The sequence below is a fragment of the Nerophis lumbriciformis genome, linkage group LG08 (assembly GCF_033978685.3).
Source record: "Nerophis lumbriciformis linkage group LG08, RoL_Nlum_v2.1, whole genome shotgun sequence".
In the NCBI taxonomy this organism is placed as follows: domain Eukaryota; kingdom Metazoa; phylum Chordata; class Actinopteri; order Syngnathiformes; family Syngnathidae; genus Nerophis; species Nerophis lumbriciformis.
The window spans coordinates 38,617,346-38,642,345 of NC_084555.2; the positions used below are offsets into that span (position 1 = coordinate 38,617,346).

Genomic DNA, 25,000 nt, shown 5'->3' on the forward strand with positions numbered 1-25,000 from the left:
TGTCGATGGGCTCATATCGCCCATAAGAATTGAAGCTGAAAAAATTCCCACAACGGGACAGTTGGCTTCATAATTTGTTTCCCCCTAATATGTCTTAGTTTGCAGCATTTCTCAACGGCGAGTCGCGAGGCTCTCTGTACTGTGTGTGTGTCGGCAGCAGCGCCCCCTTTTATCTCCGCCGAGACAAAGATTGTTAAAGACTGAAAAGAGGGGTCAGCTCCAATATTGTCCACACCTGTCACCAACTAATAAAAGGAGTGTGGTATTAAACGCACGCCGAGACACGGCCTCGGCCGATAACACTTTTAACGATATACTGTATATTAACTTACGAATTATTGCAGATAAATATTTTATTTATTTATTTTTATTAGACCAAATTAACCATTGATGTAATACATAATAAGGCATGTATATCTTTTCAGATGCAATAAACTTTTATTTATCTTGTATTTTAACATTGTAATTGGAATGAAAATGTTTAAATCTTCAAGTTAAATAAATCAAACAAACAAACTGTATTTGGCTTGCAAAATTTTGCACTTGAATAAAAGTTACATCCAAAAGCAATAAAATAAACTTTAACCAACCAATATCTTAAGAAGGGGATGGGGTGAGGGCTCAAATATACACAAACATAACAAATTAAATAGCTAAATAAAGTATTGGCAAATAAAGTTGCACTTCAATATTTAACATTTACGCAGAGGTATAGTTATACATTACTTAACTTTCAATCAAGTTTGGACCTTCTTAAACAAAAGTGCAAAGTAACAATATAAACATTACAGTTTAAACAGATGTATTAACAGGTCATGTGCAAAACAAAATTAAGTTTGGCCGATTCCGAGTGAGGAACACCGACATGACAACATGACAGCAGTTTTTTTTAAACGATAGTTTAACAGTATTAAATGGCAGCATGTCTTTGACAATTTATTTAACCACATTTTCTTTTGTTTACACTGACCTGGCTTGTTAAAAAAAAAAAGCAAAGTGAGTGCAAAGTGAGTGCAAAGTGATTGCAGACTGTCGAGTTGTTGTGTTTCAAGTGGGCGTGCAGGTTTGTTGTCGTCGCACACATTCGGCAAACTGGTTTCACGGTGTTTATAGGCTCATCTTGTTCCAAATGTTTAAACTGAACTATTCCCACATTGGTGTGGTGGCATTTGGTTTTGTGATCATTTTGATCGTGTTAGCTGCTACTTGCTAACAAGTTGCACTTTGTGCAGCATCGCTGCACAAAGAGTCAAAGACACTTAATGAGGATAAGATAATTCAGCCCCTTATTTTCCATTCCACTATGGTACAAACACGTGTAGCCGCTAAAAGCCACAAAATAAATGTTAGTGTAATGTTTACGTTCGGTGTGGTGATGGAGTTTTGTGGTGATGGAGTTTTGTGCTCATGGCGTGGACAGGCTCGCTCTTCACGAGGCTGTTCTCACTGGCGTGGTTGTGTAAATAGTTGACTAGATATGAAGCGGAGCCTGCTTTTTAAATATCATTGTATAAGATCACCCTCATTTAATCGTGGCAGCCAAAGTAGTAATTGTGATTAAAATATGAATAATTATGTAGCCCTGCTAAGCAGCATGAAACAAACACATCCTTAAAAGATGCGCAGTGACTTACTGTTTAAAGTAAAGCAAAGTGAGCTTCAAAATAAATGCATTTTAAGCTTTCTTGTCAATGTAGTAAAGACATATCAAAATTACCACTGCATCCATACTTGCCAACCCTCCCGGATTTTCCGGGAGACTCCCGAAATTCAGCGCCTCTCCCGAAAATCTCCCGAAATTCAGGCGGAGCTGGAGGTCACGCCCCCTCCAGCTCCATGCGGACCTGAGTGACGTGTTGACAGCCTGTTTTCACGTCTGCTTTCCCACAATATAAAGCATGCCTGCCCAATCACGTTATAACTGTAGAATAATGGAGGGCGAGTTCTTGGTTTCTTATGTGGGTTATTGTTAGGCAGTTTTATTAACGTCCTCCCAGCGCGGTAACAACACACAACAACAGCAGTCAAGTTCGTCTGCCGTAAACAGCAATGTTGTGACACTTTTAAACAGGACAATACTGGCATCTACTGTACATGCATATGTGACCCACCCATAATGTGTCACATTTTTGTGTTGATTTATTTATTTTATTTTGTGGTTTGAATTCGTTTTTGGAGCTGTCATTACACATTTATCAGTATTCACATTGGTCAGTAGGGGGCAGTAGGGCGTTTCTTCCCAATTGAATGCTATCACCTGCAGACCGGAAGTGTCTTGTCATTCTGATGAGAGCGACCAGTCTGTGAGCAATTGAAACGTCCTGTGTGCTTTTTCCTCCTGTATAACAGGTTAGTTTTGGTGAATCAACTCACTGAATAATATCCATGTGAACTTTATAAGTTTAAGTACACATTCTGATGGTGGAGCCTAACTCTAAAGTGTTTGTGAGTTGTAGTTTGTATTTGTAATCCAGTGCACAGCTGCAGTAATCAATACAAAATGACGACGTGAGTACGCAATGTTTGTATAGGAACTTCTGATCCTAATTCAGACTCCCAAATTAGAGCTCCCTTTTCTTATTGATTTTATAATGTATAATGTGTGTGTTCTGAAAAAGTGACAGAGAATAGAACAAGGATGGACAATGCAACCCTTAACTCAACAATGAGTAGATGAGAGTTATGTGTGTGTATATGTGTAAATAAATGAACACTGAAATTCAAGTATTTCTTTTATTTATATATATATATATATATATATATATATATATATATATATATATATATATATATATAATAAAATATATATGTATATATATATATATAGCTAGAATTCGCTGAAAGTCAAGTATTTCTATATATATATATATATATATATATATATATATATATATATATAAATATATATCTTAACCACGGCCCCAACCACGCCCCCCACCCCCCACCTCCCGAAATCGGAGGTCTCAAGGTTGGCAAGTATGACTGCATCTCTGTTGGATAAGAATACAAAATATAAAACAAACTAATCAAAATAAAAGTATGCACAAATGGAGGAAAAATGTCAACAAACTGCCGCATGTTAAACAATTTAATTGTCGTCCATTCTCTTTAGCTCTCAGGCCAATCCATCCATCCATCCATCCATCCATCTTCTTCCGCTTATCCGAGGTCGGGTCGCGGGGGCAGCAGCCTAAGCAGGGACGCCCAGACTTCTCTCTCCCCAGCCACTTCGTCCAGCTCCTCCCGGGGGATCCCGAGGCGTTCCCAGGCCAGCCGGGAGACATAGTCTTCCCAACGTGTCCTGGGTCTTTCCCATGGCCTCCTACCGGTCGGACGTGCCCGAAACACCTCCCTAGGGAGGCGTTCGGGTGGCATCCTGACCAAATGCCCAAACCACCTCATCTGGCTCCTCTTGATGTGGAGGAGCAGAGGCTATACTTTGAGCTCCTCCTGGATGACAGAGCTTCTCGCCCTATCTCTAAGGGAGAGCCCCGCCACCGGAGGAGGAAACTCATTTCGGCTGCTTGTACCCATGATCTTGTCCTTTTGGTCATGACCCAAAGCTCGTGACCATAGGTGAGGATGGGAACGTAGATCGACCGGTAAATCGAGAGCTTTGCCTTCCGGCTCAGCTCCTTCTTCACCACAACGGATCGATACAGCGTCCGCATTACTGAAGACGCCGCACCGATCCGCCTGTCGATCTCACGATCCACTCTTCCCTCACTCGTGAACAAGACTCCGAGGTACTTGAACTCCTCCACTTGAGGCAAGATCTCCTCCCCAACCCGGAGATGGCACTCTACCCTTTTCCGGGCGAGAACCATGGACTCAGACTTGGAGGTGCTGATTCCCATCCCAGTCGCTTCACACTCGGCTGCGAACCAATCCAGTGAGAGCTGAAGATCTTGGCCAGATGAAGCCATCAGGACCACATCATCTGCAAATAGCAGAAACGTAATCCTACAGCCACCAAACCAGATACCCTCAACGCCCTGACTGCGCCTAGAAATTCTGTCCATAAAGGTTATGAACAGAATCGGTGACAAAGGGCAGCCTTGGCAGAGTCCAACCCTCACTGGAAACGGGTCCGACTTACTGCCGGCAATGCGGACCAAGCTCTGACACTGATTATACAGGGAGCAAACCGCCACAATAAGACAGTCCGTTACCCCATACTCTCTGAGCACTCCCCACAGGACTTCCCGGGGCACACGGTCGAATGCCTTCTCCAAGTACACAAAGCACATGTAGACTGGTTGGGCAAACTCCCATGCACCCTCAAGGACCCTGCCGAGAGTATAGAGCTGGTCCACAGTTCCACGACCAAGACGAAAACCACACTGTTCCTCCTGAATCCGAGGTTCGACTATCCGGAGTAGCCTCCTCTTCAGTACACCTGAATAGACCTTACCGGGAAGGCTGAAGAGTCTGATCCCACGATAGTTGGAACATACCCTCCGGTTCCCCTTCTTAAAAAGAGGAACCACCACCCCGGTCTGCCAATCCAGAGGTACCGCCCCTGATGTCCACGCGATGTTGCATAGTCTTGTCAACCAAGACAGTCCCACAACATCCAGAGCCTTAAGGAACTCCGGGCGGTTCTCATCCACCCCCGGGGCCTTGCCACCGAGGAGCTTTTTAACTACCTCGGCAACCTCAGCCCCAGAAATAGGAGAGCCCACCACAGATTCCCCAGGCCCTGCTTCCTCATAGGAAGACGTGTTGGTAGGATTGAGGAGGTCTTCGAAGTATTCCCTCCACCGATCCACAACATCCGCAGTCGAGGTCAGCAGAACACCATCCCCACCATACACGGTGTTGACATTGCACTGCTTCCCCTTCCTGAGGCGGCGGTTGGTGGTCCAGAATCGCTTCGAAGCCGTCCGGAAGTCGTTTTCCATGGCTTCCCCGAACTCCTCCCATGTCCGAGTTTTTGCCTCCGCAACCGCTGAAGCCGCACACCGCTTGGCCTGTCGGTACCTGTCTGCTGCCTCCGGAGTCCTATGAGCCAAAAGAGCCCGATAGGACTCTTTCTTCAGCTTGACGGCATCCCTTACCGCTACACCAGCGGGTTCTAGGATTACCGCCACGACAGGCACCAACCACCTTGCGGCCACAGCTCCAATTGGCCGCCCCGACAATAGAGGTACGGAACATCGTCTACTCTGACTCAATGTCCAGCACCTCCCTCGTGACATGTTCAAAGTTCTTCCGGAGGTGGGAATTGAAACTCTCTCTGACAGGAGACTCTGCCAGGCGTTCCCAGCAAACCCTGACAATGCGTTTGGGCCTGCCAGGTCTGTCCAGCATCCTCCCCCATCATCGCAGCCAACTCACCACCAGGTGGTGATCGGTAGAAAGCTACGCCCCTCTCTTCACCCGAGTGTCCAAAACATGACCGCAAATCCGATGACACAACTACAAAGTCGATCATGGAACTGCGGCCCATGGTGTCCTGGTGCCAAGTGCACATATGGACACCCTTGTGTTTGAACATGGTGTTTGTTATTATATATATATATATATATATATATATATATATATATATATATATATATATATATATATATATAATCTGTGACGAGCACAAAAGTCCAATAACAAAACACCACTCGGGTTCAGATCCGAGCCGCCATTCTTCCCAATCACGCCTCTCCAGGTTTCACTGTTGTTGCCAACATGAGCGTTGAAGTCCCCCAGTAGAACGAGGGAATCACCCGGGGGTGCACTCTCCAGTACTCCCTCGAGTGAATCCAAAAAGGGCAGGTACTCTGAGCTGCCGCTTGGCGCACAAGCGCAAACAACAGTCAGGACCCGTCCCCCCACCCGAAGGTGGAGGGAAGCTACCCTCTCGTCCATTGGGTTGAACTCCAACGTGCAGGCTTTGAGCCGGGGGGCAACAAGAATTGCCACCCCAGCCCGTCGCCTCTCATTGCCGGCAACGCCAGAGTGGAAGAGAGTCCAGCCCCTCTCAAGAGAACTGGTTCCTGAGCCCTTGCTGTGCGTCGAAGTGAGTCCGACTATATATAGCCGGAATTTCTCCACCTCACGCACTAGCTCAGGCTCCTTCCCCCCCAGCGAGGTGACGTTCCACGTCCCAAGAGCTAGCTTATGTAGCCGAGGATCGGACCGCCAAGTGCCCTGCCTTCGGCTGCCGCCCAGCTCACACTGCACCCGACCTCTATGGCCCCTGCTATGGGTGATGAGCCCATTGGAGGACGGACCCACGTTGCCTCTTCGGGCTGTGCCCGGCCGGGCCCCATGGGGACAGGCCCGGCCACCAGGCGCTCGCCATCGTGCCCCACCTCCGGGCTCTCTCAGGCCAATGTCACAAGTAAATGTGCAACCAATGGCTATTTTGGTTTCAATTATGTGTATAACCACTTGTGTTGATATGAGTCAGCCAGTCTGAGGGCCATCAATTTAAAGATGTTCAAATGTACTAATAAGAATACATACATTTCTCAAAATCTAACCTCTTGACTTTAATACCCTGTCGTAAATAAGATACTTTTCCATGTGTAACACTTAAGTGATGAGATGTTAAGATAAGTCATGCTCCGATCAGAGTTTTATGCTGCTGATTGCAATTATGCATGAGTGAGATCGGCCAACAACAATACCAATCACATGTATTAACTGTACATTATTCAATTTACTTATGTTGAGTGCTATTGACTGATAACATAATATTTTAAATACCGTATTTTCCGCACTATAAGGCCCACCTAAAAACAAACAATTTTGGCAAAAGCTGACAGTGCGCCTTATAATCCGGTGCACCTTATATATGGACCAATATTGAGCCTCCAACAGGTAAAAGTTTCAATCAATCAATCAATCGCAACTACGGTAAGCAGCCGCCGACTTCATTTTCCCCCGTAGAAGAAGAAGCGCGCGGTGCATGCTGGGATATATGACTGCGCGAGGCGTGCCGTTTCATTTCCATTTGTTTGTTTATGTAAAGACCCCAAAATAGCTCCTATTAAGAGACAACTTCGACGAGACGGAGCCGGACATGTTGGATGCCGTATTCGCCCAACTGTTTAATTCGGACACTGAAGAAGAAGAATTAGAGGGATTCGTGGATGAGGAATAACTTCATAAAGTGAGCTTTACATGTTTATTTTGTGTGTTGTGTTGTGTGACATTAACGTTTGAGCAACGTTCAGTTACTGATATATTGTTATTATCGAGTGTTACTATATTGTGATTGCACTAACATTTCATTTACCGTAACAGTATCACTGTTTTTTACGTGTTTATTGAATCAAGGAAAAGTTCCCCTTCACTATGTGATATAAATGTTGCACTAGATGTTATACCTTGCTGTTGTTAAAAGATAAACAAAACACCACGTCACTGACTTTACCTCGGGGAAAATAAGAAAACAGCTGTTTATTCATTTTGGGAGTGAACAGAGTTGTCAGAACGCTGGTTTGTAATCTTTTAATAAAGTTTGACTGACCTATCTGACTGTTTTGTTGACATTCCCTTTAGCGCAGCTCCATCTAATGGATGCATAACGTAACCCCAGCCTCTACTGTAGCGTCTATTCCAGAGGTGTGGACTCGAGTCACATGACTTGGACTCGAGTCATGAATTTGATGACTTTAGACTCAACTTGACAAAATGTAAAAAGACTTGCAACTCGACTTAGACTTTAACATCAATGACTTGTGACTTCACTTGGACTTGAGCCTTTTGAATTGACATGACTTGACATGACTTGCTACTTTCCCCAAAACCCAAAGATGAAAAAGTTATTCGGGAGCGCTCCGTATTTTTCATTGTGTACTTGTCTATCAGCGTTGCGTGTGTCAGCTGGTGTGGTCTCAGTACAACAGCCAATCAAATTAGATCTACTTTGTTTTCATCACACAGCATTCATCCAATCAAATTGCAGGACAACCAACGAAGAAGACATGTCCAAACCACACGCCAGTGAACAAAAAATGATGCCTAAAATAATTTCGTTTGGGTATAAAAATTACGAGGTGGTCAACACAAAACAGTTTGCAGTATGCAACACATGCGGTTCGAAAATTACTGATGGAGAGGCAACAACTTCCAACTTTGTCCGGCATTTGAAGTTGCACAAAGAACGGTAAGTTTTGAATGTAAGATAACGTTTATTGGCTAAGTAACGTGACTTTTAATTGCTGTGTAGTTAAATCAGTGAGGCTGTAAACTCACTGCTAACGTTATAACGTTATTGCAAACACGGGAATCTGTTGCAGTTCACTACCTTATTCATACTTTTTGTTCAGTGATTTTTTTTAAGCAGGGTTACGTTAGTCAATATATCACACGTAACGTTAGACGGCGGTCAGCAGCACCGCGTATTTTAGCCACCTAAAAAAAGACAAAAATAGTAAAATAAAGGTCAGTTAAAATGTATACTATATTATGAATATGTGTACCGTTTTAGCTAGCTTTCTGACATACTGTTGGTTGTTTACCTCAGTGGTCCCCAACCACCGGGCCGCGGCCCGGTACTGGTCCGTGGATCGATTGGTATCGGGCCGCACAAGAATTTTTTTTTTTTTTTTTAAGGCCACACTGGCCTGTAAAAATGTGTATGGGGTGTGTGTATTTATATTTATATATATATATATATATATATACATACACACACACACACACACACACACACCGTATTTTTCGGATTATAAACCGCAGTTTTTTTCATAGTTTGGCCGTGGGTGCGACATATACTCCGGAGCGACTTATGTGTGAAATTATTAACACATTACCGTAAAATATCAAATAATATTATTTATCTAATTCACGGAAGAGACAAAGCAAATGTCAGCAATCGTCACACACACGTCAACCAATAAGAATTCGGCGGAGGCGGGTCATGGCAGAAGTGCATTGTGGGTCATGGGATGCTAACTGCTATATGCTACTGCCGTAGCTATTAAAATGGATAATTTATTTTAAAAACTGAGAAGGGCTGAACAAAAATGGCACCGAAAAGGAAATCATATACTGCAGATTACAAGCTGGACGTAGTGAAATATGCAGCAGAAAACGGCGATCGAGCAGCAGAAAGAAAGGACACTAGCGGCGCATACCAGGAGCGACAACGAGGAAGAAGATTTCATCGGATTTAGCGATCAGGAGTGACAGATTGTTTGGTAAACGTATAGCATGTTCTATATGTTATAGTAATTTGAATGACTCTTACCATAATATGTTCCGTTAACATACCAGGCACATTCTCAGTTGGTTATTTATGAGTCATATAACATACACTTATTCAGCCTGTTAACTATTCTTTATTTATTTTAAATTGCCTTTCAAATGTCTATTCTTGGTGTTGGATTTGATCAAATAAATTTCCCCCAAAAATGCGACTTATACTCGAGTGCGATGTATATATGGTTTTTTCCTTCTTTATTATGCATTTTCGGCCGGTGCGACGTATACTCCGGAGTGACTTACAATCCGAATAATACGGTATATATACACACACACACACACACACACACACACACACACAGGTAAAAGCCAGTAAATTTGAATATTTTGAAAAACTTGATTTATTTCAGTAATTGCATTCAAAAGGTGTAACTTGTACATTATATTTATTCATTGCACACAGACTGATGCATTCAAATGTTTATTTCATTTAATTTTGATGATTTGAAGTGGCAACAAATGAAAATCCAAAATTCCGTGTGTCACAAAATTAGAATATTACTTAAGGCTAATACAAAAAAGGGATTTTTAGAAATGTTGGCCAACTGAAAAGTATGAAAATGAAAAATATGAGCATGTACAATACTCAATACTTGGTTGGAGCTCCTTTTGCCTCAATTACTGCGTTAATGCGGCGTGGCATGGAGTCGATGAGTTTCTGGCACTGCTCAGGTGTTATGAGATCCCAGGTTGCTCTGATAGTGGCCTTCAACTCTTCTGCGTTTTTGGGTCTGGCATTCTGCATCTTCCTTTTCACAATACCCCACAGATTTTCTATGGGGCAAAGGTCAGGGGAGTTGGCGGGCCAGTTTAGAACAGAAATACCATGGTCCGTAAACCAGGCACGGGTAGATTTTGCGCTGTGTGCAGGCGCCAAGTCCTGTTGGAACTTGAAATCTCCATCTCCATAGAGCAGGTCAGCAGCAGGAAGCATGAAGTGCTCTAAAACTTGCTGGTAGACGGCTGCGTTGACCCTGGATCTCAGGAAACAGAGTGGACCGACACCAGCAGATGACATGGCACCCCAAACCATCACCCAACCATGCAAATTTTGCATTTCCTTTGGAAATCGAGGTCCCAGAGTCTGGAGGAAGACAGGAGAGGCACAGGATCCACGTTGCCTGAAGTCTAGTGTAAAGTTTCCACCATCAGTGATGGTTTGGGGTGCCATGTCATCTGCTGGTGTCGGTCCACTCTGTTTCCTGAGATCCAGGGTCAACGCAGCCGTCTACCAGCAAGTTTTAGAGCACTTCATGCTTCCTGCTGCTGACCTGCTCTATGGAGATGGAGATTTCAAGTTCCAACAGGACTTGGCGCCTGCACACAGCGCAAAATCTACCCGTGCCTGGTTTACGGACCATGGTATTTCTGTTCTAAATTGGCCCGCCAACTCCCCTGACCTTTGCCCCATAGAAAATCTGTGGGGTATTGTGAAAAGGAAGATGCAGAATGCCAGACCCAAAAACGCAGAAGAGTTGAAAGCCACTATCAGATCAACCTGGGCTCTCATAACACCTGAGCAGTGCCAGAAACTCATCGACTCCATGCCACGCCGCATTAACGCAGTAATTGAGGCAAAAGGAGCTCCAACCAAGTATTGAGTATTGTACATGCTCATATTTTTCATTTTCTTACTTTTCAGTTGGCCAACATTTCTAAAAATCCCTTTTTTGTATTAGCCTTAAGTAATATTCTAATTTTGTGACACACGGAATTTTGGATTTTCATTTGTTGCCACTTCAAATCATCAAAATTAAATGAAATAAACATTTGAATGCATCAGTCTGTGTGCAATGAATAAATATAATGTACAAGTTACACCTTTTGAATGCAATTACTGAAATAAATCAAGTTTTTCAAAATATTCTAATTTACTGGCTTTTACCTGTATGTATATATATATATATATATATATATATATATATATATATATATATATATATATATATATATAAATATATAAGGGCTGGGCAAGTTAATGCGTTAATTTCGAGTTAACCCATCAATCTATTAACGCCGACAATTATTTTATCGTGCATTTGCGTATGTTGTTTACATGCTTTTATTTTGTTAATGCCTATTGCTGCGGAAAAGGAAGGAGAACGCGGAAGAAAACAAAACAAGCATGGAGAAGAAGGGTAACTCAACAGAACTTTTACAGGGTCATTTTCATTATAAAGTAGTTCCAGGCGGCGGATTTGACAGAAGCAAAGTCGTTTGTAGCCACTGCCAAGCTGAATTTTGTTATCACAGGAGTATTTCCAGTCTAAAATATCACCTTAATGCGAAGCACACTATTGATGCGAGCAAACCATTCAACAAAGCAGAAAGTGGAGCCAGGCTTCGGCAGACAACGTTAAATGCAGCGTGCGGGAGAAGTATAGATAAACGAGAGCAAGAGAAGCTCACAAATGCCATAGCGAAGTGGATAGTTAGAGACTGTAGGCCCATTAGTGTTGTGGAAGACGCCGGCCTGAGAAACATTGTGTGAATCGCAACAAGTGACAGCACGTATGAGCCGCCATCAAGACGCACCATCGCACAAAGAATACACGAGTTGTATGAAAAGGAGAGGACTGTAAAAGTGACAACTTTACAACGTGCAGCTGTAGTTGCTCTCAGTGGGGACTACTGGACATCAATCGGTAACCAATGTTATATTTATTGTAACTGTTTACCTCAGAAATTGCCTGTAGAATTGTTGTGATTGTGGCTCAGAACTTTGTTTTATTTTTCATAAGGAACAGTATAACATTAATGCCCAGGTAGTGGCAATAAGCTTTAATTTTGTATTTGCTTTGATAACATTGTTGAAGCTGAGGCTGAAGATTTACAAATATTTTGTTTAACTGCTAACTGTTTAAAAATGCTGTTAAAAGTGTGTTTGCACAGTAAATGTTATGGCACTTTAATTCATTGGGCAGTACATTTAAAATTAATGGCCGTCAAGTTCTAAGAATGAACAAACTGCACCGAGTTGAGTGAGATTCTCTGAAGGAACTCCATTATTAACATGGACTTTACATTCTAGTCCCCTGTAAAGGAAATCCCAGCAGTGAAGTGTTTTGTGCTTCACCCTCTCTTTTCTTTCTCCCTGATAAAATGTTTCTGCTGTTACCTCAGAAATTGCCTGTTCGGATGTTATGATTGTGGCTCAGGGATTTGTATGTAGATTATATTTGTTTTCCATAACAAACAGGATAACTTAAATACCCTGGCAGTGGCAATAAGCTTGAATGTTTGTATTTACATTTTTTGAGTTGATTTTCATTAAATATGCTATTTAACTGCTACTGTTTAACAAGTACTGATTTAAATTGTGTTTGCACAACAAATGTTTTGGCGCTTTTGTTCATATGGGAGAATATTCCAATAAAGATGCACTACACACTACTTTTGAATTCATTATTGGGTTTTGCGTATACAATGCAGTTAATCGTGATTAATCAGAGAAATAGTGCGATTAATACTGATTAAAATTTGTAATCGTTGCCCAGCCCTAATATATATATATATATATATATAAATATAAATTACACATACATACATACATACACATATTATTATAACATATATAATATTAAAAAATACACACAAAAAATACAGTGTCAGCAAAAGGGGATCAGCGTTTGTGAACGGTATTGAAAGGCATTAACGGCAATAGTGATCATGTAGTTTTTCACAAAAATCGGGCCGATAATGATCGGTGGCCGATCGATCAGTGCATCCCTAGTCAGCCATGTGAGCAGACTGAGAAAAAAAAGGGAAAAATAAGAAAAACTGGGGTCAAGCTAGCTCTGTTCTCAATGGGTACTAGGCACCATTAAGCCTTTCTTGAAGAAAAAAATGCCCTATGTTTGTGTTGTTTTTGACTGTACAAATCGTTCAAACCTTGAAAAGGATAAACGTTTCTTCAGTTTTTGGAGAGGTAATCAAAAAGGACGTAACAGTGCAAATTTTTTAAGAAACGACAACAAGAAAAGCATGCAGCTCACACTCCAGTCCACTCCAGATTTGATATTGATTTTAATGTTTATTATTACCCATTTAAGTATTAGCTTGATATTATTTGTATTTCCTAAGCACATTTGCTACGAGTGTTTCGAAAGGCATCAACTCAGCGAGTCTAAATAAAATAAATAAAATGTAAGCAAAAACGAAGAGTTAAGCTTTTACCAAAGGCAACAATCCTAAATGAAGCTTTCAGCACATACACATGTTGACATCTATAGTTATATTTTGATATAGATGGGGAAAAACACGCTACTTGTAAACGGCGCGTGCAACAGCAACAAACATGGCAGTAGACGCAAAGTTAAGTACCGGTAATGAAATGTAACTTTACCCGAGCAAAAACGATGCATATTTATCCGGTAGAGTCATGGTACCAATTTCCTTGACCCAGTCACACACAAATAAGTTGTAGACCTACATGCTTTTTCAAGTTTCTATATGTTTTGTCGTGTTGAATAGCATCTAGTGATCAAGGGTGATGGGTCAAATGCAGAGAATAATTTCACCACACCTCGAGTGTGTGACAATCATTGGTACTTAAAATAGTTTGATATGTCTGGGAACGCGGCCGACGTACAATCCTTGATATCACTAGACAAATCTTTTTTGATAAAATTAGTTAAAAAATGTTGGTCAAATCTGCTTTTTGCAGGAAGATTTAAGCCTCTTTTCTACTCAGATAGTTTGCGCGCTGCTTGATGTACAACAGCCATAAATTTAATGTACCACAGAAATGTTTTTTTTTTTAATAGTAATTTACTAACATTATTATCATTAAAAATGTAATGTAAAATTCTATAAAATGCATTCTAAGAACTCACAAAACCTTGGCAACTCTATCCTACAGCCACGCCCCCTCGGGTAATATACTTTCGGTGTTGTGACCTCTGTTTACATTAGTCCTTTCAAAAATATATTTCTCACTGGCTACTAATGAATGCTTTAGAACTACAACTGGTTCGAAAATAACAGTGTTGGGATTGTAATCATTCAAATATGATTAGCAGCAATGCAGAAAGTTGTCAAAGTTGTGGCTCAGAGAGAGAATGTAGGCGACAAGTAAGCTAGTTCTCTCTCAGTCGTCCTCAGACGAGCTTCCATCGGAATCTCCAATCATTTCGGTTCTCCATACACCCGGCCAGCTCCGTAGAGCTTTCAGCTCCCGCATCTTTCTTCAGGATGTCCACGAACGTTAGCGCGGGACGTCCTCGCGATCAATGCCCGTGCGTCGGTTCCCATAGGACCAGCCTGCAAACTGGCAAACTTGTTTTGGCACTCCTGATGGTCTCCCTGTCCTGCTATTCTGTGCAACGTGAGTACCTGCGGCTGAGGCGAGCGTTCAACAAATTTTGTTTGGATCTTATTTTTTGATATTGTTGTGGGTGTACATTATTCAGCCACGGAACGTTTGTTATTGTTAGAGTTCCGGTTGGATGCATTTTAAGGGACACATTTCCTGTGTTGTGGAGAAGCCACAGATGCATAGATACTGCTCGATTGCTGATAACACAAAGTTAGCTCCATCTTTTGACACTCCTCCTTTGACTCCCATCATTACACACAGCAATATTTCATTAAAAAAACGTGGAATTTATTTTTTCTCCTGGATTTCACTCACGAGTTAACATAGGGTAGATCATTTGCTACCCTGTTCTTTACAACATTGCAATGCAGCCATCCGAATCAGCTGGACAGAATGGCCCTTGTATAGAAAGTAAAAAAATAAAAAAGTCTGAAAAACAGCAAAACCTGGGAAGACACTCACGCTCTGTAAACAGTAAATGGACTCTATAGCTCACCTCCTGTCTGTTTTTGGTTATGGGCAAGCTTGGGTACTCGTAGCTTTGAAGGAGAGGATGGCTGCTACCTAAGGATTCAGAAATAAAACCACAACAAACATTGTTCATTGGCTCTGATAAAATACTGTCACATAACAAGCAACAAGACAGAAATTCATAGAAGTCTTTACTTGGCAGCTGACCTTTTTCCTTGAATTGTCCTCCCACTGATTTCCCACTTTTAATGGAGTGTTCATCAGAAACCTTTCCTGGGCTGGTTGGCAAACAGTTGAGACAAATTCAAGTTAATCTTTATGAAAAGACACTTCATATTTTAAGCAGACTGCACTTGACTCACGCATGCTAGACACCTAAAGGCTGGATTGTGGACCTGCTCAAGCACGGTCCACTTCCAGCACAGTTGGAGGATATGTACCGGTACTTGGGCAAGGTGCAATTGCTTATTTATGCTTACTGAAAACTATTAAATGTATGCATAATTGTAAAAAGGAGGAAGACCTCCTTTTAAGGAAAATAAAGCTCATTGATCTATACATAGAAAGTTTATCACAAGAATGCAACTGTCAGCAAGTGTCAGACTGTTACCTTTGAAAGTCGTATTTGGTTTAAAAATAAAACGCACTCCTAACACTACAGTTGTATGTTGATCAATGTAAGTGTAGCTTGATAGGACACAAGGAAGAGGGGAACATTATTCAGCATCGTATCATCAAGCAACTGACCCAACATGAGTGTGCTATTTGATTCAAAATCAATTGGAGGCAACCTGCGGTATTAACAGTGTTTTGAAAAGCGATAACAAAACATAATGAACCTTAAGGGGATACACAAGTCATAAAACTTGAAGGCAGATTTGACCAGAAAGTCAATTGTGGAATGCATTTGCATACCACTTGCACCGCTACGGTCTACATTATTAATCATCTACATTTCAGAATCAGAATCGGCTTTATTGGCCAAGTATGTTAAACACACAATAAATTTGACTTTGTAAACTGTGCTCTCTTTGTTCAATGTAAGAAATAAAGAAAACCGCAACAACTCCAAGAGAGCAAAGTACCGTGGCGGCCATCCGCGACGCCATCTTAGTAAGAAAACGAGGGAAACAAAGATATCAAGGATATAAAATACAAGAACACAGAGCTGAAGCAAAACAGAAGCCATTTATACATACAGCCACGACATGGCGAAGTTGGTAAAGTGGCCGTGCCAGCAATCGGAGGGTTGCTGGTTACTGGGGTTCAATCCCCACCTTCTACCATCCTAGTCACGTCCGTTGTGTCCTTGGGCAAGACACTTCACCCTTGCTCCTGATGGGTGCTGGTTAGCGCCTTGCATGGCAGCTCCCGCCATCAGTGTGTGAATGTGTGTGTGAATGGGTGAATGTGGAAATACTGTCAAAGCGCTTTGAGTACCTTGAAGGTAGAAAAGCGCTATACAAGTATAACCCATTTATCATTTAAAAGTAAAAAGGAAGAAAAAAACAAAGAGAAAAACAAAAAATTAGCAAAACAATAATAAATTATACATAAAGCGCACATACGTTTGCACTGTGCATAGACAAATGACAAAAAAAACCCCACTAACTTAACACCCACAAACACTGCGGTAGCCTTCGTGATGCTTCGCACCATCGTCCACTGAGTGGCCAAAGACAGGAATAGACCCAACAAGGCGACCAAGAGAGCCGACTGCGTCTTGGCTGACCACCGGCGCCCGGCCAACATCCTTTCGACGCAGATGAGCAAGAACCCGTCCAGGGAGACCAAAGTGTCTGAGACTTTCTCATCCAGCTGGATTGCGCGAAACCCGTCCCGTCCCGTCTCGCCGGAGAGAGAGCAAACTTCTCTCAAGCCAACCTCCTGCAATTAACACCCGACACGCAGCTCCACTGGAACCTCTGGCCTTTCCACAACCGAGCCATGGCCAAAAGGCTCCCAGAAAAAGTAGATCCAAAAGTCCACAAAAAACAAAAAAAGACAAACACATGAAGCACAGAGCTACTGCAACTGGCTCTGTTCCTTGCTCAGACGGCGGCAGCACTTCCGTGTTATTAGCGATGTCACTGATACAAAATGTGGATTCTTACGATCATGCTTTGATTGTCAAAAATGTTGTTGGTGTAATATGTGACATTCCGACTCGAATAAATGCTTTTGATCATCCGTACAATGACGTGTTGTACTTGTATTCACATCGCTGCACAAGCTTCTGTATTGTATACGGTACAATGCTGGAAAGCGATATGTATGCCCTGGCACACGATTATTCATTTCATTTTTTTTTTCATTTATTTATTTATTTCAGGCAATGACATAAAAAAGTACAAAGTTGACAACACATAATAATATAAATTATTATAGTGCAAAAGGTAATGTATGAGTTTCACTGTTACTTTGTTCAAGGATTATAATACAGATGTTGTATCATAGTGGCATTACTACAGGTAACAATAATTATTACACTGTAACAATCATTTGTATCAACAATGTAGGAATAATGAATATACCAACAATGGTAATAGACAAAATACCAACAATAGTAATAGAAAACATAGCAATAATGGTAATAGACAACATAGCAATAATGGTAAGGAAACATTGAGCACATGATAACACTTTGAGACAGAGTACAGCAGCAGGTCAAATTAAAGACCCTCATCTCTATATTTGAACCAGACCCCATGTTTGTTTAATAGTTTAAATCGATTAATAGTTTGGCATTGCTTGTGTTTTAAGTTCAGTTCGTTCCATAGTTTTACTCCGCATACAAACACACAAAAGCGTTTACGAGTGGTTTGAGCTCTCGGCAATGAGAAATATCATTTTTTTTGTTTTGTTTTTTTTGTCCTGTCCAGCTTCTCAGGCAAATCATATAGTTGATGTAGATGCCCAGATCGGCTGTTCAGATTTACTTTACAAAAGAGAAGTGTTAGATACTTCTCTTTTTGCCTTATTTGTATTTGACTTTATTAAATGTATTTATATTATCATTTGGTGCAGCCGGGCCGGAGCAGGAGGGGATAGAAAGAGAAAAAAAAGAAGACAGAAGGGGAAATTGTGGGGACAAGAGGGGGATTAGACAGAGAGACAAAAACATCAACAGCAAACACAACAACAACAATAGAGCAACATCAGCAAATACGACATGTACAAATATGATGGTAAAAGTGATAGCAAATAAGCAGTTAGCGAAAATAAAAAAATAATACAGAAATGATAATGACCATTATTACACTACAAATGGAGAAATACAAATACCAATAGAAATGGCGCTATTTATAATGAACAATACCAATACTTTACCTTTATTATCAACAATACAGTTGTTCAAATGCAACAATACATATAGGTAATGATAACTTGAGATACGAAAGAATGCAGAAAAATGGAGGGGAAGAAAGAGAGCCAACCTACATTAACCTTGTAGATTGTTATAGTAACAATAGGTTAAGCTTTGTCAGTGTGCCATGTGTTATACCCAGTTTACCCTAGGGCAGGGGTCGGCAACCTTTACCAGTCAAAGAGCCATTTTGACCAGTTTCACAAATTAAAGAAAACAATGGGAGCCACAAAAATCTTTTGAAATTTAAAATGAAATAACACTACATACAAAGTTTTTTTTTTGCTTTGTGCTATGTATAAACCAAGGGTCTCAGACACGCGGCCCACACCCTAATATGAAAATTGAATGTTAGTGCGGCCCGCAAGTTTTTTATGAATGGCGCTTTACAGTGTCATACTTGTCAACCCTCCTGATTTTACCGGCAGACTACGAATTTCAGGGCAACTATTCTCTCGAACGTGCCGTGATGGTACTGCATTTAACGCTCACTACAACCAGCGTGCTGGCCCAGCCACACGTTGTATGAGGTTTCTGCTTGCTCACGTAAGTGACAGCAAGGCATACTTGGTCAACAACCACACAGGTTACACTGACGGTGGCGGTATAAAAAACTTTAACACTCTTACTAATAATGCGCCACACTGTGAACCAAAACCAAACAAGAATGACAAACACATTTCGGGAGAACATCTGCACCGTAACACAACAGAACAAATACCCAGAATCCCATGCAGCCCTAACTCTTCCGGGCTACATTATACACCCCCGCTACCAAACCCCGCCCACCTCAACCGACGCGAAGAGGGAAGGGGGGGGGGTTTGATGTGTGAGGGAGCAGGGTTGGGGTGGGGGCGGGTTTGGTGGTAGCAGGGATGTATAATGTAGCCCAGAAGAGTCAGGGCTGCATGGGATTCTGGGTATTTGTTCTGTTGTGTTTATGTTGTGTTAAGGTGCAGATGTTCTCCCGAAATGTGTTTGTCATTCTTGTTTGGTTTTGGTTCACAGTGTGGCGCATTATTAGTAAGAGTGTAAAAGTTTTTTATACCGCCACCGTCAGTGTAACCTGTGTGGTTGTTGACCAAGTATGCTTTGCTGTCACTTGCATCTGCAAGCAGAAGATGCATACAACAAGATGCTGTTTATACAGATTGTAGAGGGTGCTAAATGCTGTACCATCATGGCACACGCTTATTATAATTGTAAGGGTGAAAATCAGAGAATACTAATCCCGGGAATTTTCTGCGAGAGGCACTGAAATCCGGAAGTTTCCCGGGAAAATCGGGGGGGTCGGCAAGTATGCAGCTGAGCCGCATCAGAGTGATCAAAGAGCCGCGGGTTGCCAACCCCTGCCCTAGGGCAACAACGTTAATATATGTTTGATGAAACGTGATTATGTGCATAAGTGTATGTATGCATATGTACGGTACTTGTATATGTACAGAATGTGTATATGTGTTTGTACAGTGAATGTATAAGTACAGAATGTGTGCATGTGTTTGTACAGTGAGTGTATATGTACAGTATGTGTATATGTATGTTTGTACAGTGAATGTATATACCGGTATACAGTATGTGTATATGTATGTTTGTACAGTGAATGTATATGTACAGTATGTATATATTTATGTTTGTATAATGAATGTGCGTGTGAATGTACGAACTTTGAGTATGTAAATATGTACTGTATTTGTATATGTATGTGGGAGCGTAGGTACCTATTTTTGTATGTATGAATGTGAGTATGTGTGAATTTGTATGTACAATATATTTGACTCCCAGTGTGCGTGGGAGCCAGAGTACGGCCCCAGCCTACCCGAGAGCCCAACCCACAAACAGTAGGTGTGGTGCCCAGGGAACCAGGGACCACCTCCCCCACGCAGCCAAGCCGGCCAGCGACAGGAACCCCAGAGCCCGGACCACCGCACCGCCAACAAGGGCCAGCAGCAGGCCGCAGACAGACGCACCCGGCAGAGGACAAGGCACGAGAAAAGCAGGGGACAGCCACACCCCACACGGGCAGAAAGGCGGGGGGCCCCGCCCGGGGGGGCCCAGAGTCTCCCCGCAACCGGACGGGAAGACCGCCCCCGCCTCACCGGCAACCGGTCCCCCACGAGCCCACTCCCCACCCCCGGAGAGCGCGGCGAGGCCAGCCCCCGGCCACCCCACCCAAGTCGGCTGCCGCAGGACCACCCAGCACGGGGCCAAGGGAACCACCCACCCCACCCGCAGGGACCCCAACCATGGAGATGGAATAACCAGCAACCGCCCCGCCGAGTTCCCCCCCTGAAGGAGGGGCAAAATAAAAAAGTAATATTAATAAAATATATTTCAAAAATAAATAAACACATTTAAAAAAAAAAGAATTAAAAGAAGATCACAGACATGCTGACACACAAGGTCACTACCCCAGCAACTGGCCGACTTGCAGCACCTCAGAATACCTTGCAGCACCAAGCTACCACAATAGACGCAGGGACTAGACCCAGCAGGCCCCAACCAAGATGGGCACCCGGAAGGGATGGACGGTGGGACCCAGGAGCTCCAGACACGCAGTCCGGATGCAGTAGCCTGAGGCGCCGACCCCCGCCTGACAGGCAGGCCCAGAGCGTACCCCCAGAAATATACATACATACATACATACATACAGTATATACATATACATACACATATACATGTACAAATACACACACATACACATTTATATATATATATACACACACACACATACATACACACATATATATATATATATATATATATATATATATATATATATATATATATATATATATATATATATATATATATATATATACACACATACATACATACACATACACACACATATACACAGTTCGACAGCCCCGACAACCACCACGCGCTGCCACCAATCACAACATCAGCCACCCCCCTGCACCAGACCCATCAGCCACGGGCGCCCACACCACAAACAAACGGCAGCAGAAACAGCAGCTGTAATATCCCCAGACAGCCAGCACCACCCAATCAAATCAAAGCGATCAAAAAAAAAACTGCGACCGGCAACCACACGCCAACAGGATCACAGAGACCAGCCCGCGCCAGCCCGCCAATCAGCCCAAACGCCAACATGCAAACAAGAGACACCAACACCCCCCCCACCAAAAGACCCCACCACCCAACCAACGTTCCCTCTAAGGTGCGTGCCTGCGCAATTGCGCACTGCTCAAGTGTCCTCAGCGCACAGCAAATATATGCGGCTCACCAAATCAAATCCCATCTGAATTCTAAACAAAATAAACACATTTATTCTGTGTAATTTTGCAATGCAACTCTGAGTGACAGTGACAACAATCGGCCCTAACGGTGTTCGTCAACACCGTTCAATTGAACACCGTTCAATTTTTGTAACGTCTATCGAGATGCTTCGAGGACAGGAATTATATCGATCACTTTATTGAGCAAAACTGTTTATATTCGGCCATAACCACACCAAAAACATGAGTAAAAAACTTCTATCTCGAAAAACTAGTCATTTTCTGCCGTACAAACCAGGCCAAAACCAACTTGTCATCTGTCACCAACACGCATACCACTAAGCCACTGGTGCGTTTATGGCCACACAAAAAGTCGGACAACTCAAACACCACACAAAGTTACACTATGACTCCTCAGTCATACGTGTGCTTATTCTACTGTCTTTTATTATTAATGTTAATTTATTTATATTAATCATGCAATGCTGTTACAAGAGAAAGTTACAGGAATGCACACTTCATCCTATGCTTACATTTCATTGTGCAACATGAGGATGTGTAAGGGGAACTAAATGTGATCTCTGATAGGGGTACAAATGATTTCCAAAGCAGGACCCCCATCCAGACATATTGTACAATACCAATCCATAGCTTATGAAAAACAAGATTTATTTTATTTTCATTACAAGTGGGCCAAAACACTAATATTACTAAATCTTATGAAAATGACTCCTCTCATTTGAGTGTTATTATAAAAGATTGGTTTGAGACAGGTGTACTGCTGGTATTGCCACGTGTGATGTTGCTCACATGTGCTCCACTGAATGCTCAGGGAGTTTTTGTGTTTGCTCAGACACATGAACAATTAGAGGGAACATTGACCCCAACCCAAACCCGCACAAACACACCACCGCCCAAACAACCAAGACACAGCATCCAGACCAGACATTGGGGCCGCGCCGCCACATCAAGTCACCAACAGAGACCCCACAGCGCAAAATCGGGCCACACGGGCACGGACCCCACCCAACAGGAAGTGAGACCCGCGCGACGCCATACACAAATAAATAATACGATTTTTAAAAATGATTTAAAACATTAAAAAAATAAAAAATAAAAAATAAAAAATAAGAAAATAAGAAAAATAATAACTACATTTAAAAAAAAAATTATAATAAATGAATAAAAGCCTGGCAGGCCACCAGACCGCAGTCCCCGCAATCCGCGCCGGCTGACGAGGCAATGAGGGGTGCGCCGGTCCACAACCCCCCCCCATGCATGTGTACAAGGCCCCCCAGAGTGTCTACTGTGTAGTTAAAATTAGGAGGTCAGCCCTTACAGCCGACCTCCAGTCCCTATTGATGTGTGTACTGTAGCGTGAGTGAGATATGTATGCTTGTGGGAACTAATAATGCGATTAAAATTGGGGGACATCAAGGTCATGGTGGGTCCCAACCAAGCCGAGCCCCCCCAAATCCTAAGTGTCTAATATGCAGCTAAGATTGAGGGATGGACGAGCAGGGGACAAGACAGGAGGACTGGAGCCCCATAGGAAGCATCCTCATCCCCCCGCCATGCCTCCCCGCAGGACAATCCCCCAAAGTCTTATATATATGTGTGACTGTGTGTGCTATAAGTAGGAGGAGTAGAGGGACCGGACATCCCCCCCAGTCCATGTGGCCGACAACCAGGAACTACGGCCAGGAGGCCACCACCCCCCCACGGCCCGTGACCCACACCAGACCACTTTAGCGTGACGCCACGCGAGCCCACCCCCCGCCAAACAAAGCCATCCCCCGCCCGTCCCAACCTAACCCTGCAGAGCCCATACCAGCAACCAAACACAGAAAAACTGCACAGCCCCCATGCCTAATGCAAACACCGCATCCCGGCCATCCACACAGCAACGTGCCCATACAAGTGCCGGCCAGGGGATGGTGCCCAACGGGGGAAGAAGCCACTGCATCCAGTCCGCACGTCAGCCCCCAAACCAGCCGGCAAGCCAACGCCAGCCAGCCCCCATAACCCCATAAGCGTACAGATACCAGCCACAGTCCCCCAACCACTCCAACCCAACACAGCGATGCCAACCGCTGGTAGCACCACAGCAACCATCACCACCACCGCCCGTCCCCAGTATAAACACCCGCGGTCGCCGAAACCGAAACAAAAAAGCGACCGACCCCGTAAACCACAACGCACACCCCCAGCTACCATCGAGGCCGCCAACCCACCTACCCCAACTCATCCACAGCCAGGCCAATCGATCCACCGGACATCCACACCCATAAACACACTTACACATACACATGCATACACACATTCACATATACATACATATATGTATATACATATACACACACATACACACATATACACCTACATACATATACATATGCACACATATACACATACACATACATACACAAAAAATAAAAAATAAAGCTTTTAAATAAAATAAAATAAAATAAACAAGAGGCCTGGTTGCCAACAGTGCCCAGCGCCACCAAACCCCGCAGCCCTTCCCACACGCCAGGCCCCCCCGCCCACCACGCGTCCCATCCGGCAAAAAGCCATAAGGGCCCAGCACCGCGCACACAGCCGGCATGCCACGGCATCTCAGCAGGCCCGGTGCTGCGATCAGCAATGCACACCGGGGCAGTGACACATACATATGTACCTACATACATACACACAGATTCCACCATACATATATACAAACGTACACACACACACACACACACACACACATACACGCGCACCCATATATACACATATACAGGACTGTCTCAGAAAATTAGAATATTGTGATAAAGTCCTTTATTTTCTGTAATGCAACTAAAAACATGAAAATGTCATACATTCTGGATTCATTACACATCAACTGAAATATTGCACGCCTTTTATTATTTTAATATTGCTGTTTATGGCATACAGCTTTAGAAAACTCAAAAATCCCATCTCAGAAAATTTGAATATTTCCTCAGACCAAGTAAAAAAAAATAAGGATTATAACAGCAAAACAAAATCAAAATTTGAAAATGTCAATTAATGCACTCCGTACTTGGTTGGGAATCCTTTTGCACAGATTACTGCATCAATGTGGCGTGGCATGGAGGCAATCAGCCTGTGGCATTGCTGAGGTGTTATGGATGCCCAGGATGCTTCAATAGCGGCCTTTAGCTCATTTGCATTATTGGGTCTGGTGTCTTTCAGCTTCTTCTTCACAATACCCCACAAATTCTCTATGGGGTTCAGGTCAGGGGAGTTGGCAGGCCAATCGAGGACAGTAATGCCATGGTCAGTACACCAGTTACTGGTGGTTTTGGCACTGTGGGCAGGTGCCAGAACATGCTGGAAAATGAAATCATCATCTCCATAGAGTTTTTCAACAGA

The 25,000-nt window shown here is 42.9% G+C and overlaps 1 protein-coding gene across 1 annotated transcript in view; it reads right to left on the bottom strand.

Annotated features, from left to right (window-relative positions):
* tdrd9 (tudor domain containing 9) overlaps positions 1 to 25,000 on the bottom strand; it is a 108,542-nt gene that overhangs the window by 60,389 nt on the left and 23,153 nt on the right. The window contains exons 2-3 of the mRNA XM_061968875.2: positions 15,206 to 15,276; positions 15,024 to 15,091 (exon numbers count right to left, since the gene is read on the bottom strand). Coding sequence (XP_061824859.2) covers positions 15,024 to 15,091; positions 15,206 to 15,276 — 139 coding nt within the window. The remainder of the gene's footprint in view (positions 1 to 15,023; positions 15,092 to 15,205; positions 15,277 to 25,000) is intronic.